The 13085-nt window shown below is 46.1% G+C and overlaps 1 protein-coding gene across 3 annotated transcripts in view; it reads right to left on the bottom strand.

Annotated features, from left to right (window-relative positions):
- IRF9 (interferon regulatory factor 9) overlaps positions 1-13085 on the bottom strand; it is an 87140-nt gene that overhangs the window by 48375 nt on the left and 25680 nt on the right. For all 3 annotated transcript variants that reach the window (XM_069761914.1, XM_069761930.1, XM_069761922.1), the window contains exons 4-5: positions 6017-6126; positions 5807-5936 (exon numbers count right to left, since the gene is read on the bottom strand). In XM_069761914.1, the coding sequence (XP_069618015.1) occupies positions 5807-5936; positions 6017-6126 (240 nt within the window). The remainder of the gene's footprint in view (positions 1-5806; positions 5937-6016; positions 6127-13085) is intronic.

Here is a 13085-nt window from a genome sequence, read left to right as displayed (position 1 = left end):
AACATGGTACTGTACACCACATGGAAAACTGCTGCAGATCTGCAGAAAAACCGCAACGTGTGCACATAGCCTTACACTGCTCAAAAAAATAAAGGGAACACTTAGACAACAGAATATAGCTCCAAGTACATCAAACTTTTGTGAAATCAAACTGTCCACACAGGAAGCAACACTGTTTGACAATCAATTTCACATGCTGTTGTGCAAATGGAATAGACAACAGATGGAAATTATTGGCAATTATCAAGACACACTCAATAAAGGAGTGGTTCTGCAGGTGGGGAGCACAGACTACATCTCAGTACCAATGCTTTCTGGCTGATGTTTTGGTCACTTTTGAATGTTGCTTGTGCTTTCAAACTCGTGGTAGCATGAGTCTACAACCCACACAAGTGGCTCAGGTAGTGCAGCTCATCCAGGATGGCACATCAATGCGAGTTGTGGCAAGACGGTTTGCTGTGTCCGTCAGCATAGTATCCAAAAGTGCTACCAGGAGACAGGCCAGTACACCAGGATACGTGGAGGGGGCCGTAGGAGAGCAACAACCTAGCAGCTGGACCGCTACCTCAGCCTTTGTGCAAGGAGGAACAGGAGCACTGCCAGAGCCCTGCAAAATGACCTCCAGAAGGCCACAAATGTGCATGTGTCTGCACAAACGGTTAGAAACCGACTCCATAAGGATGGTCTGAGTGCCCGACATCCACAGATGGGGGTTGTGCTCACAGCGCAACACCATGCAGAATGCTTGGCATTTGCCACAGAACAACAGGATTGGCAAATTCGCCACTGGCGCCCTGTGATCTTCACAGATGAAAGCAGGTTCACACTGACCACATGTGATAGACGTGACAGAGTCTGGTGACGCCGTGGAGAGCGATCTGCCTGCAACATCCTTCAGCATGACCGGTTTGGTAATGGGTCAGTAATGGTGTGGGGTGGCATTTCTTTGGAGGGCCGCACAGATGAGATCCTCAAACCCCTTGTGAGACCATATGCTGGTGCGGTTGGCCCTGGGTTCCTCCTAATGCAGGACAATGCCAGACCTCATGTGGCTTGAGTGTGTCAGCCGTTCCTGCAAGATGAAGGCATTGAAGCTATGGACTGGCCCGCCTGTTCCCCAGACCTGAATCAGATTGAACACATCTGGGACATCATGTCTCGCACCATCCATCAACGTCACGCTGCACCAAAGACTGTCCAGGAGTTGGCAGATGCTTTAGTCCAGGTCTGGGAGGAGATCCCTCAGAAGACCATCCACCACCTCATCAGGAGAATGCCCAGGCATTGTAGGGAGGTCATACATGCAGGTGGAGGCCACACACACTATTGAGCATCATTTCCTTGTCTTGTGGCATTTCCACTGAAGTTGGATCAGCCTGTAACTTCATTTTCCACTTTGATTTTGAGCATCATTCCAACTCCAGACCTCCGTGGGATATTGGTTGTGATTTACATTGATAATTTTTAGGTTTTATTGTTCTCAACACATTCCACTATGTAATGAATAAAGATTTACAACTGGAATATTTCATTCAGTGATATCTAGGATGTGGGATTTTAGTGTTCCCTTTATTTTTCTCTTTCACGATTCTTTGGAAAGCTGTCTTTACTGGTGCATTCATACAGTATCTGTGAACACACAGATTTCTGGATAATTTTATAAGTTCTGTTTGTTGAATCCCTAGTCCACTTGTTTGTTCAGATCCCATTCCAGCCCCCTCCAGACTAATGTAGTTTCTTGTAGGTCAGGTATTTTCTGGTCTGTTTATCCCTATAATGACAAGGGGATTTTCTATTTTGTGCTTTTGTCTTTTTCCTCCCTGTTTCAATAGCCATAACATTTCTTATTTTTCTGTCGACAGCCATAGGAGGGCTTGTTTTGGTCTTAGGCAGTTCTCCTATTAAGCCTGTGGATGAGCTTCACAGGAGGACTAACGTGACAGATTATTATTATTATTATTTATTGTTATAGCGCCATTTATTCCATGGCGCTTTACATGTGAGGAGGGGTATACATAATAAAAACAAGTACAATAATCTTAAACAAGACAAGTCATAACTGGTACAGGAGGAGTGAGGACCCTGCCCGCGAAGGCTCACAATCTACAAGGGATGGGTGAGAATACAGTAGGTGAGGATGGAGCTGGTCATGCAGCGGTTTGGTCGATCGGTGGTTATTGCAGGTTGTAGGCTTGTCGGAAGAGGTGGGTCTTCAGGTTCTTTTTGAAGGTTTTGATGGTAGGCGAGAGTCTGATGTGTTGTGGTAGAGGGTTCCAGAGTAGGGGTGATACGCGAGAGAAATCTTGTATACGATTGTGGGAAGAGGAGATAAGAGGGGAGTAGAGAAGGAGATCTTGTGAGGATCGGAGGTTGCGTGTAGGTAAGTACCGGGAGACGAGGTCACAGATGTATGGAGGAGACAGGTTGTGGATGGCTTTGTACGTCATGGTTAGGGTTTTGTAGTGAAGTCTCTGGGCAATGGGGAGCCAGTGAAGGGATTGACAGAGGGGAGAGGCCGGGGAATAGTGGGGGGACAGGTGGATTAGTCGGGCAGCAGAGTTTAGAATAGATTGGAGGGGTGCGAGAGTGTTAGAGCGGAGGCCACAGAGCAGGAGGTTGCAGTAGTCAAGGCGAGAGATGATGAGGGCATGGACTAGGGTTTTTGCAGATTCATGGTTGAGGAATGAACGGATTCGTGAAATATTTTTGAGTTGAAGTCGGCAGGAAGTCGAGAGGGCTTGGATATGTGGTTTGAAGGAGAGATCAGCGTCAAGGATTACCCCGAGGCAGCGAGCTTGTGGGACTGGGGAGAGTGGGCAGCCATTTACTCTAATGGATAGGTTCGTTGGGGGGGTCACGTGAGATGGGGGAAAGATGATGAATTCTGTTTTGTCCATGTTAAGTTTCAGAAATCTAGCAGAGAAGAAGGATGAAATAGTGGACAGACATTGAGGGATTCTGGTTAGTAGGGAGGTGATATCTGGTCCAGAGATGTAGATCTGTGTGTCATCAGCATAGAGGTGATACGGAAAGCCAGGAGATTCTATGAGCTGTCCCAGGCCAAAGGTATAAATGGAGAAGAGCAGGGGCCTAAGGACTGAACCTTGTGGGACTCCGACAGATAGGGGGCGAGGTGAGGAGGTGGTGTGTGAGTGAGAGACGCTGAATGTCAGGTCTGTTAGGTATGATGAGATCCAGGATAAGGCCAAGTCTGTGATGCCAAGGGATGAGAAGGTCTGTAATAATAGGGAATGGTCCACTGTGTCAAAGGCAGCCGACAGGTCGAGGAGGAGGAGGACAGAGTAGTGTCGCTTGCTCTTGGCAGTTAAGAGGTCATTGGTGACCTTAGTTAGGGCAGTTTCAGTGGAATGGTGTGACCGGAAGCCAGATTGTAAGCGGTCAAAGAGGGAGCAAGAAGAGAGATGGGAGGACAGTTCAAGGTAAATGTGTTGTTCCAGTAGTTTGGAGGCATAGGGGAGAAGTGATATAGGGTGATAACTAGATACAGAGGATGGGTCAAGAGAGGGCTTTTTGAGGATAGGTGTGATGGAGGCATGTTTAAAGCTTGAGGGGAAAACACCAGTTGTTAGTGATAGGTTGAAGAGATGGGTTAGGGTTGGGATGAAGACTGTGGTGAGGTTTGGGATGAGGTGGGATGGGAGCGGGTCAAGTGCACAGGTGGTGAGATGCGATCTTGAAAGTAGAGTGGAGAGTTGATCTTCTGTAATGGTGGAGAAGTTGGTTTTGGAGGTGGAGGGCTGGGAGGTCGGGAGGAAGGGCTCTGGGGGTTGTTGACCAAAACTGTCTCTGATGCTATCAATCTTCTGCTTGAAAAATGAGGCAAAGTCTTCAGCGGAGATAAGTGGGGAGGGAGGAGGTGCTGGGGGACGGAGGAGAGAATTGAAGGTGTTGAATAACTGTTTAGGGTTGTGAGACAGAGAGGATATGAGAGATGAGAAGTAGGTTTGTTTAGCTGTGGCGAGTGTGGTCTTGAAAGTAGTGAGGAACTGTTTGAATGCGATGAAGTGCTCGTTGGAGTGGGATCTTTTCCATCTGCGCTCAGCGGCCCTGGAAGCTCGCCTCAGTTCTTTGGTCAGGATGGTGTGCCACGGCTGTCTGTTGATTTTGCGAGCTTTGGTATGTGTAAGTGGGGCAGCAGATTCCAAAGCAACAGCTATTGTGGTGTTATATAGAGCGGCAGCGTCATCCGCATTGTGTATGGAACTTATGTCTGTGAGAGGGAGGAGGGATTCAGAGAATGAATGTAGGTCAAGATGTTTAAGATTTCTGTGAGGGTGTGAAAGTTTGTGGGGTGGGGATTGTAGACATGGAGTGGAGAGAGATGAGAATGTGAGAAGGTTGTGGTCAGAGAGTGGAAGAGGTGAGTTAGAGAGGTTAGATAGAGAGCAGAGGCGGGTGAAGATGAGGTCCAGTGTGTGACCATCTTTGTGAGTGGCTGCAGAAGACCATTGAGTGAGGCCGAAGGAGGAAGTGAGAGTTCGAATTTTAGTGGCAGCTGAGAGGGAAGTGTCAATGGGGATGTTGAAGTCGCCCATGATGATAGTGGGGATGTCCGCAGAAAGGAAATGAAGTAGCCAGGTGGTGAAGTGGTCAAAGAAGGTGGTGGCTGGCCCTGGGGGGGGGGGGGGGGGGCTGTAAATGACAGCCAGTTGGAGGTTGGAGGGGGAGTAGATGCGCACAGAGTGCACCTCAAAGGAAGGGAGGGTAACACAGGGTGGCAGTGGGATTAGGATGAAGGAGCAGTTATCTGACAGGAGAAAACCAACTCCTCCGCCATGTTTGCTGCTGGGGCGGGGTGTGTGAGAAAGGTGGAAGCCACCGTAAGAAAGTGCAGCAGGGGAGGCTGTGTCAGAAGGGGTGAGCCAGGTTTCGGTGATGGCAGATACAGGGGTCTTACGCAGGTCACAAGCTGCCATAGTAATCCATCGGTTTCTCGCAATGATGTCACTTATATGCAGTTGTCAGAAATTGACAAGCAGCATTTAAATGTTTAAAATGCATTGATTGGAGCAAACTTTGGTCACTGCAGTTACAGGGAGCTGAACCTGGTTCATACTAGGCAAATTCCAGCTATTTAACACAGCTGGCAGATGCCTGGTACAAAGCCGGCTCAGCTCCTGAGTTGGCTTCATACTTTTCTAAGCGACCTACGACGAAAATATATCTCATAGGTCGTTAAAGGGAATCCGTCAGAAGCTTTTTACAATGTAATCTACGGACAGCATGAAGTAGGGGTTAAAACACTGAATTCAGTGATGTGGCACTCATCAGGCTGTGTGCGGTTGTTCACATAAAACCTTCATTGTATCACTAGATTATCATTGCCCAGAATAGCTGCCTCATGCCCCCTCAACTGATAAGCAGCTCACTGTCTCTAGACAATGTATATACAGATCGTGGTGTAGGCGGGGACAGCTTTCTGAACTCTGATACATCCAAGAACTCTGCGTCACAATTGCTGCACGAGTATTGCTATTTTGGAGTGTGGTAAACCATTTATTGAAAAAAAATTTTTTTGAATTGGTGTAACTTATTTGCTCAGCTAGCTTGAAGCTGGAGGAACAATTATCAAACTCCATAACAAATGTCACCTTCATCTTCACTAGTATACAGAAGGGAAAAGTTGTCACTGTTTTACAAAGCATGTGAAATAGAAAGTGTGAATATACGTATAAAAAAAGCTGTGTGTTACACAACATCTGCCCGGCTATTTTATGACTCGGCATGACACATCGCTTAACTCTCACAGCATTTATCACCTTCCATTTCCGTTTTCAGAACTTACATGTATTAGTGGACGGCTCCAACTTCGGAAAATGTTGTGTTAAGGTAGGTGTATCTGTGTTACTAAGGTCACTGCCAATCCCCGAATCCTCGGGGAAAACAGAGCTGGTCACCACCGGAACTTCAAATTCCTGATAGAAAAAAAAACAAAACACTGTTCAGACACAAAAAAGAAAGATGAGGAAAACAAAGTCCATCCTGTTAATCTTACCTGTTTGACCTGAGGTTTTTTTTCCGCTGGCTCGGTTTCATCAGACGAGCTGCTCCTTGAGTATGTAGTGCTCTTCCTCTTCTGACTTTGCGTCTTAGAGGTTGTAATAGCTAAAAGAGTAATCGCTCAATTATTATTTCATAACTCAATAGTACACATGTAAATAAGATATATGGCAAAGTTTGTTATCAGAGAAATCTGCTTCTTTTTCCTCCTGGACTGATCTTTCATTCTCAATGGGTAAAATCTGTTTTCAATGAATACTAATTTTCCCATTACAGAGCCAGGAGGTGACAGTTGCTGCTCATAAGACTCTATGGAGAGGGGATAGAGGAGGAGGAGGAGGAGGGAAGACCAGGAGGCAGACACAGACATTTTACCGCAAGTTTTCCTGAAATGACAGCTTCACTTTAAAAGGGAATCTGCCGCTATGATCGCCAATCCTAAGTCGCCTATATGGGCATGTAGGTCATAGGAAGCTGAATAGAATGACAACGTGATATCAGCAATCTGATGTCTTATTCCAGAAAAATCCAGGGGTTTTCTATATGTAAATGAGCTTCTCAGGACTATGAGGCTTATACTGATCTGCATGAGAATCTGCCTCCAGAGATTATTGTAAATAAAAGAGGCATTACCAGTGTGATGTGTAATGGCCGCTCTCTGCTCTCCTGATCTCACTGCAGAGCTGTGTGTGATTATACCTAACACATCTGCAGGTTCCTCTCAGCTTCCAGCTCACAGTCAGTCAGGGCTGCAATATTGATGCCATACAGCAGAGCTGTAAGGAGGGCAACAAATGTGTTTGTAAGGAGACAAAGTTCAGTTTTACTGTTCTGTGTTAGTTACATGTCTCACACTGGCATTGGTAACGCCCCCTTTTATTAAAAATAAGCTCTGGAGGCGGTCTCTCTAGGAGATCTGTGTCCGGCCCATAGATCTTAACAGCTCGTTTACCTATAAGAAAAACATGGATTACTCTGGAATAAGACATCAAGGTATCATTTTATCTAGCTTCCTATGACCTACATGACCATATAGACGGCTTAAGAGAATTGATCCTACTGACCGATACCCTTTAACTCCTTCCCGACCTCCACCGTACTATTACTGCGGAGGTCGGGTCCCCTGCTTTGATGTGGGCTCCGGCGCTGAGCCCACCTCAAAGCCGGGACATGTCAGCTGTTTTGAACAGCTGACACATGCCCGTAATAGCCATTCACCCGCCGCTATTAACCAATTAAATGCTGCTGTCAAACGCGGACAGCGGCATTTAACCAGCGCTTCCGGCCATGCGGAAATGATCACATCGCCGACCCCCATCACATGATCGGGGGTCGGCGATGCGTCAGGATGGTAACCATAGAGGTCCTTGAGACCTCTATGGTTACTGATGCCGACCTGCTGTGAGCTCCACCCTGTGGTCGGCGCTCATAGCAAGCTTGCAATTCAGCTGCATAACAGTGATCTGATGATCGCTGCTATTTAGTAGAGCCGATCCAGTTGTGCCAGCTTCTAGCCTCCTATGGAGGCTATTGAAGCATGGCAAAAGTAAAAAAAAATGTTTTAAAAAATATGGAAAAAAATATATAAAAGTTTAAATCACCCCCCTTCGCCCCATTCAAAGTAAAACAATAAAAAAAAAAAAATCAAACCTACACATATTTGGTATCGCCGCGTTCAGAATCGCCCGATCTATCAATAAAAAGGATTAACCTGATCGCTAAACGGCGTGGCGAGAAAAAAAAATTAGAACCGCCAGAATTACTTTTTTTTGGTCGCCGCGACATTGCATTAAAATGTAATAACAGGCGATCAAAAGAACGTAACTGCACCAACATGATATCATTAACCCTCCGTCACATACAACTGATCTGACAGGCGCTTCTCTTTTACTTTCATTTCTCCTTCCTCACCAGATTGTGAGGAAACCCCCTCCCTCCAGGTATTCTCCTGTCTCTTGAAGGTCTGTGAAACCTGATATCACAGTTGGATTTCAGAGCTTCAGGGGAGAGGATATAGCTGCACAGATCTCTCAGGCTCATTGTATGTGAATACGTCACATTCAGTAAGGTTGGTATTTTATGTTTTTATTCATCACAATAGTTTATTTAGCTTGTTTTATGAATGTATAGCACAAAATGTGAGGATATTTCATAGAAATAAGGGAGATTTTATAAAAGAAAGTGTGCTGCTCAGGCATATACAGTAGTTCCCTAACATATTCCTTCTCTTGCTTCAGATTATCTGCTGAAATGGAGAGGAAAATGTACAATTTATCCAAACAACTTGATGTTGAGGAAGTAACAAACATGCTGTTAGATGATAGAGACCTCACACTGAATGAGGATTTAGGAGAGGAAAGAGAGATTGATTCTCATGATGAGGTGGAAGAATGTGTCCTGGATTCTGAAACAGAGCAAGATGGTGACAGTGGTGAGGATGAAGAAGTTGGATCATATTATATTGGAAAAGATAAAAATACTAAATGGAACAAGAAGCCATTCCAGAAAAAACGTAGGGAACCTTTAAACATTATTACTCACCTTCCTGCAGTAATAGGAACTGCACGTAATGCAAAAACTGCAGTTGAATGCTGGAACAGTATATTTACAGATGACATTCTGGACTCTATTGTCACATATACCAACCAATATATAGACATTATAAAGGACAAGTACATCTGCAACAGAATCATCAAGCCCACAGATGAAATAGAACTGCGTGCTTTTTTTGGATTACTGTACCTTGCAGGAGCTTATAGGGCAAATAGACAAAGTTTGGAGGAACTTTGGGGTAAAGATGGGGATGGAGTTGAAAAATTTAGCCTTGTTATGTCCATAAACAGATTCAAGATTCTAATTCGTTGCCTTCGGTTTGACGACAGAACTACCCGAACCGAACGCAAAACACATGACCGACTTGCTCCAATTCGTGATATATTTCAAAGATTTGTTGTAAACTGTAAACAAAGTTATTACCCTGGAGAGAATCTCACTATTGACGAAATGCTCCCTGGTTTTCGTGGTAGATGTGCTTTTCGTCAATATATTCCATCAAAGCCAAACAAATATGGAATAAAAATTTATGCCCTTGTTGATGCCAGTAAGACCTACACTTACAACCTGGAAGTTTATGCAGGAAAACAACCAGAAGGTCCTTACTGTGTGAGCAACAAACCCATTGATGTTGTAAAAAGACTGGCTGAACCCTTATTTGGATCAGGTCGCAATATTACAGCTGACAATTGGTTTACAAGTTGTGATCTGATTGATTATCTGAAAATTCAGAAGCTGTCATATGTGGGAACTGTAAGAAAAAACAAAAGGGAATTGCCGCCACAGTTTGTAAGTGTGAAAGAGAGACAACAGTACAGCAGTATGTTTGCATTCCATAATGGAAAGGCTTTAGTTTCCTATGTACCACATGCCAAAAAAATCGTACTTCTTCTATCAACACTTCATGATGATGCTGCCATCGATCCTGGGACTGGGGCAGAAAAAAAACCGGAGATAATTACGTTTTACAATGCCACCAAAGGGGGTGTGGATACAGCAGATCAGATGTGCTCCACTTTCAACGTCAGCAGAAACATCAAACGCTGGCCAATGGTCATATTTTTTGCTATGTTGAATTTGGGTGGTATAAATTCACAAGTAATTTATCTTGAAAACAAGCTTGAACCACTCCGTAGACGATTGTATCTGAAAAAATTGGCCCATGAACTAGTACTTGGAGAGCTACGCAGGAGAAGCGTGAAAACAATCGGTATCCCCTCTCGCCTTCAAGTTCAGCTCAAAAGGTTCCGCCCAGAAGATGATGGTGAAAAGTCACCATCTGCACCACCTCACAAAAGAAGGAGATGCACCACCTGCCAAACGGAAAGCGGAACCAGAAGGCTTTCAAATTATGAATGTCTCAAATGTCATAAAGCAATTTGCCTGACATGCAAAAATGGTGTGTAATTCTTGCTATTTGCTCTGCAAGTGTGACTTTTCTGGGGAAACCTCAGCATCTACTTCTGATTGAATATGTTTTTAATAGTACTTAACCCCTTCATGACCGGGGGGATTTTTCGTTTTTCCGTGTTCGTTTTTCGCTCCCCTCCTTCCCAGAGCCATAACTTTTTTATTTTTCCGTCAATTTGGCCATGTGAGGGCTTATTTTTTGCGGGACGAGTTGTACTTTTGAACGACATCATTGGTTTTAGCATGTCGTGTACTAGAAAACGGGAAAAAAATTCCAAGTGCGGTGAAATTGCAAAAAAAGTGCAATCCCACATTGGTTTTTTGTTTGGCTTTTTTGCTAGGTTCACTAAATGCTAAAAATGACCTGCCATTATGATTCTCCAGGTCATTACGAGTTCATAGACACCAAACATGACTAGGTTATTTTTTATCTAAGTGGTGAAAAAAAATTCCAAACTTTGCAAAAAAAAAAAAAAAAAAATTGCGCCATTTTCCGATACTCGTAAAATTCATCTTCTGGGGTCGGTTGAGGGCTTATTTTTTGCGTGCCGAGATGACGTTTTTAATGATAGCATTTCGGTGCAGATACGTTCTTTTGATCGCCCGTTATTGCATTTTAATGCAATGTCGCGGCGACCAAAAAAACGTAATTCTGGCGTTTCGAGTTTTTTTCCCGCTACGCTGTTTAGCGATCAGGTTAATACTTTTTTTTATTTGATAGATCGGGCAATTCTGAGCGCGGCGATACCAAATATGCGTAGATTTGATATTTTTTTTTATTGATTTATTTTGATTGGGGCGAAAGGGGGGTGATTTAAACTTTTATGTTTTTTTTATTTTTTTCACATTTTTTTAAACTTTTTTTTTTAACTTTTGCCATGCTTCAATAGCCTCCATGGGAGGCTAGAAGCAGGCACAGCACGATCGGCTCTGCTACATAGCAGCGATCTGCTGATCGCTGCTATGTAGCAGAATTGCACGTGTGCTGTGAGCGCCGACCACAGGGTGGCGCTCACAGCGACGGGCAATCAGTAACCATAGAGGTCTCAAGGACCTCTATGGCTACAATGGAGACGCATCGCCGACCCCCGGACATGTGACGGGGGTCGGCGATGACGTCATTTCCGGCCGCCCGGCCGGAAGCGGTAGTTAAATGCCGCTGTCTGCGTTTGACAGCGGCATTTAACTAGTTAATAGGTGCGGGCAGATCGCGATTCTGCCCGCGCCTATTATGGGCACGTCAGCTGTTCAAAACAGCTGACATGTCCCGGCTTTGGTGCGGGCTCACCGCGGAGCCCTGCATCAAAGCAGGGGAGCCGGCATCGGACGGTATAGTACGTCCGATGCCGGTAAGGGGTTAAGGTACCTTAAAATTAAGTTTGTGTTCAAAAATTTTCTTTGTACATTTTTTTGAGAGAGTCGAACTGGGGACTATTTGGCGGGAGTTTTGAAAAGTTTGTATTTCATAGTTATTAGTTTTATGTTAAGTAAATGGTTTTTTTTGCAACTGATTATGTGTAGTCTCTTTTATTACATCCCTATGAAGGTCACTGATCACTTTTAGAGCACTGAAATTGCAAACATTAGATATTATAGGTATTTTTCCAGCAGGCGCCTGACAGGCACATTGTATGTGAACTCGTTAGTCCGAATATTGTATGTGACGGAGGGTTAAAAACGCCAGCTCGGCACGCAAAAAATATGCCCTCATCTGACCCCAGATCACGAAAAATGGAGACGCTATGGGTAACGGAAAATTGCACAATTTTTTTTTTTTAGTAAAGTTTTGGAATTTTTTTTTTACCACTTAGATAAAACGAAACCTAGACATGTTTGGTGTCTATCAACTCGTAATGACCTGGAGAATCAAACTGGCAGGTCAGTTTTATCATTTATTAAACCTAGCAAGAAAGCCAAACAAAAAACAAGTGTGGAATTGCACTTTTTTTGCAATTTCACCGCACTTGGAATTTTTTTCCAGTTTTCTAGTACACAACATCAGGGCCGCCATCAGGGCATTACAGCCGTGACTGGCGTAAGGGGCCCGGTGAGCAGAGGGGGCCCGCATCGGGGCTCACCGGGCTTACCTGCTCACCGGGCCCCTACCGGCAGCCGCAGGCTGAACCGGGCCCTTAGCGGCGGCCGGCGCTGCAGCTGTACGCTATTGACATGCGGGCCCGCGCCCGCACGTCAATAGTTAACAGCCGCCAGCCGCAGCGTGCAGGTCGCCGGCGTCTGACGTCATTGTCAGTCGCCGGCGAGTGCACAGTGCAGCTGCGTGGAGAGATCAGGAGCGCGGCAGGTAAGTAGAACTTTTTTTTTTTCTATTAAGAGCGGAGAGCGGCGATCGGGGGGGGGGGAGGTTTGGGCAGAAGGCTGGACACAGAGGGGGCAGAAGGCAGCTGGACACAGGGGGGCAGAAGGCAGCTGGACACAGAGGGGGCAGAAGGCAGCTGGACACAGGGGGGCAGAAGGCAGCTGGACACAGAGGGGGCAGAAGGCAACTGGACACAGAGGGGGCAGAAGGCAGCTGGACACAGAGGGGGCAGAAGGCAGCTGGACACAGAGGGGGCAGAAGGCAGCTGGACACAGGGGGGCAGAAGGCAGCTGGACACAGGGGGGCAGAAGGCAGCTGGACACAGGGGGGCAGAAGGCAGCTGGACACAGAGGGGGCAGAAGGCAGCTGGACACAGAGGGGGCAGAAGGCAGCTGGACACAGAGGGGGCAGAAGGCAGCTGGACACAGAGGGGGCAGAAGGCAGCTGGACACAGGGGGGCAGAAGGCAGCTGGACACGGGGGGCAGAAGGCAGCTGGACACAGAGGGGGCAGAAGGCAGCTGGACACAGGGGGCAGAAGGCAGCTGGACACAGAGGGGGCAGAAGGCAGCTGGACACAGGGGGGCAGAAGGCAGCTGGACACAGGGGGGCAGAAGGCAGCTGGACACAGAGGGGGCAGAAGGCAGCTGGACACGGGGGGCAGAAGGCTGGACACAGGGGGGCAGAAGGCTGGACACAGAGGGGGCAGTAAAGCTGGACACAGGGGGCAGTAAAGCTGGACACGGGGCAGTAAATCTGGACACAGAGGGGGCAGTAAATCTGGAC

Source organism: Ranitomeya imitator, chromosome 1 (assembly GCF_032444005.1).
Source record: "Ranitomeya imitator isolate aRanImi1 chromosome 1, aRanImi1.pri, whole genome shotgun sequence".
In the NCBI taxonomy this organism is placed as follows: Eukaryota; Metazoa; Chordata; class Amphibia; order Anura; family Dendrobatidae; genus Ranitomeya; species Ranitomeya imitator.
Note: the sequence above shows the minus strand (reverse complement) of the source record. Positions and strands in the feature narration are given on the sequence as shown.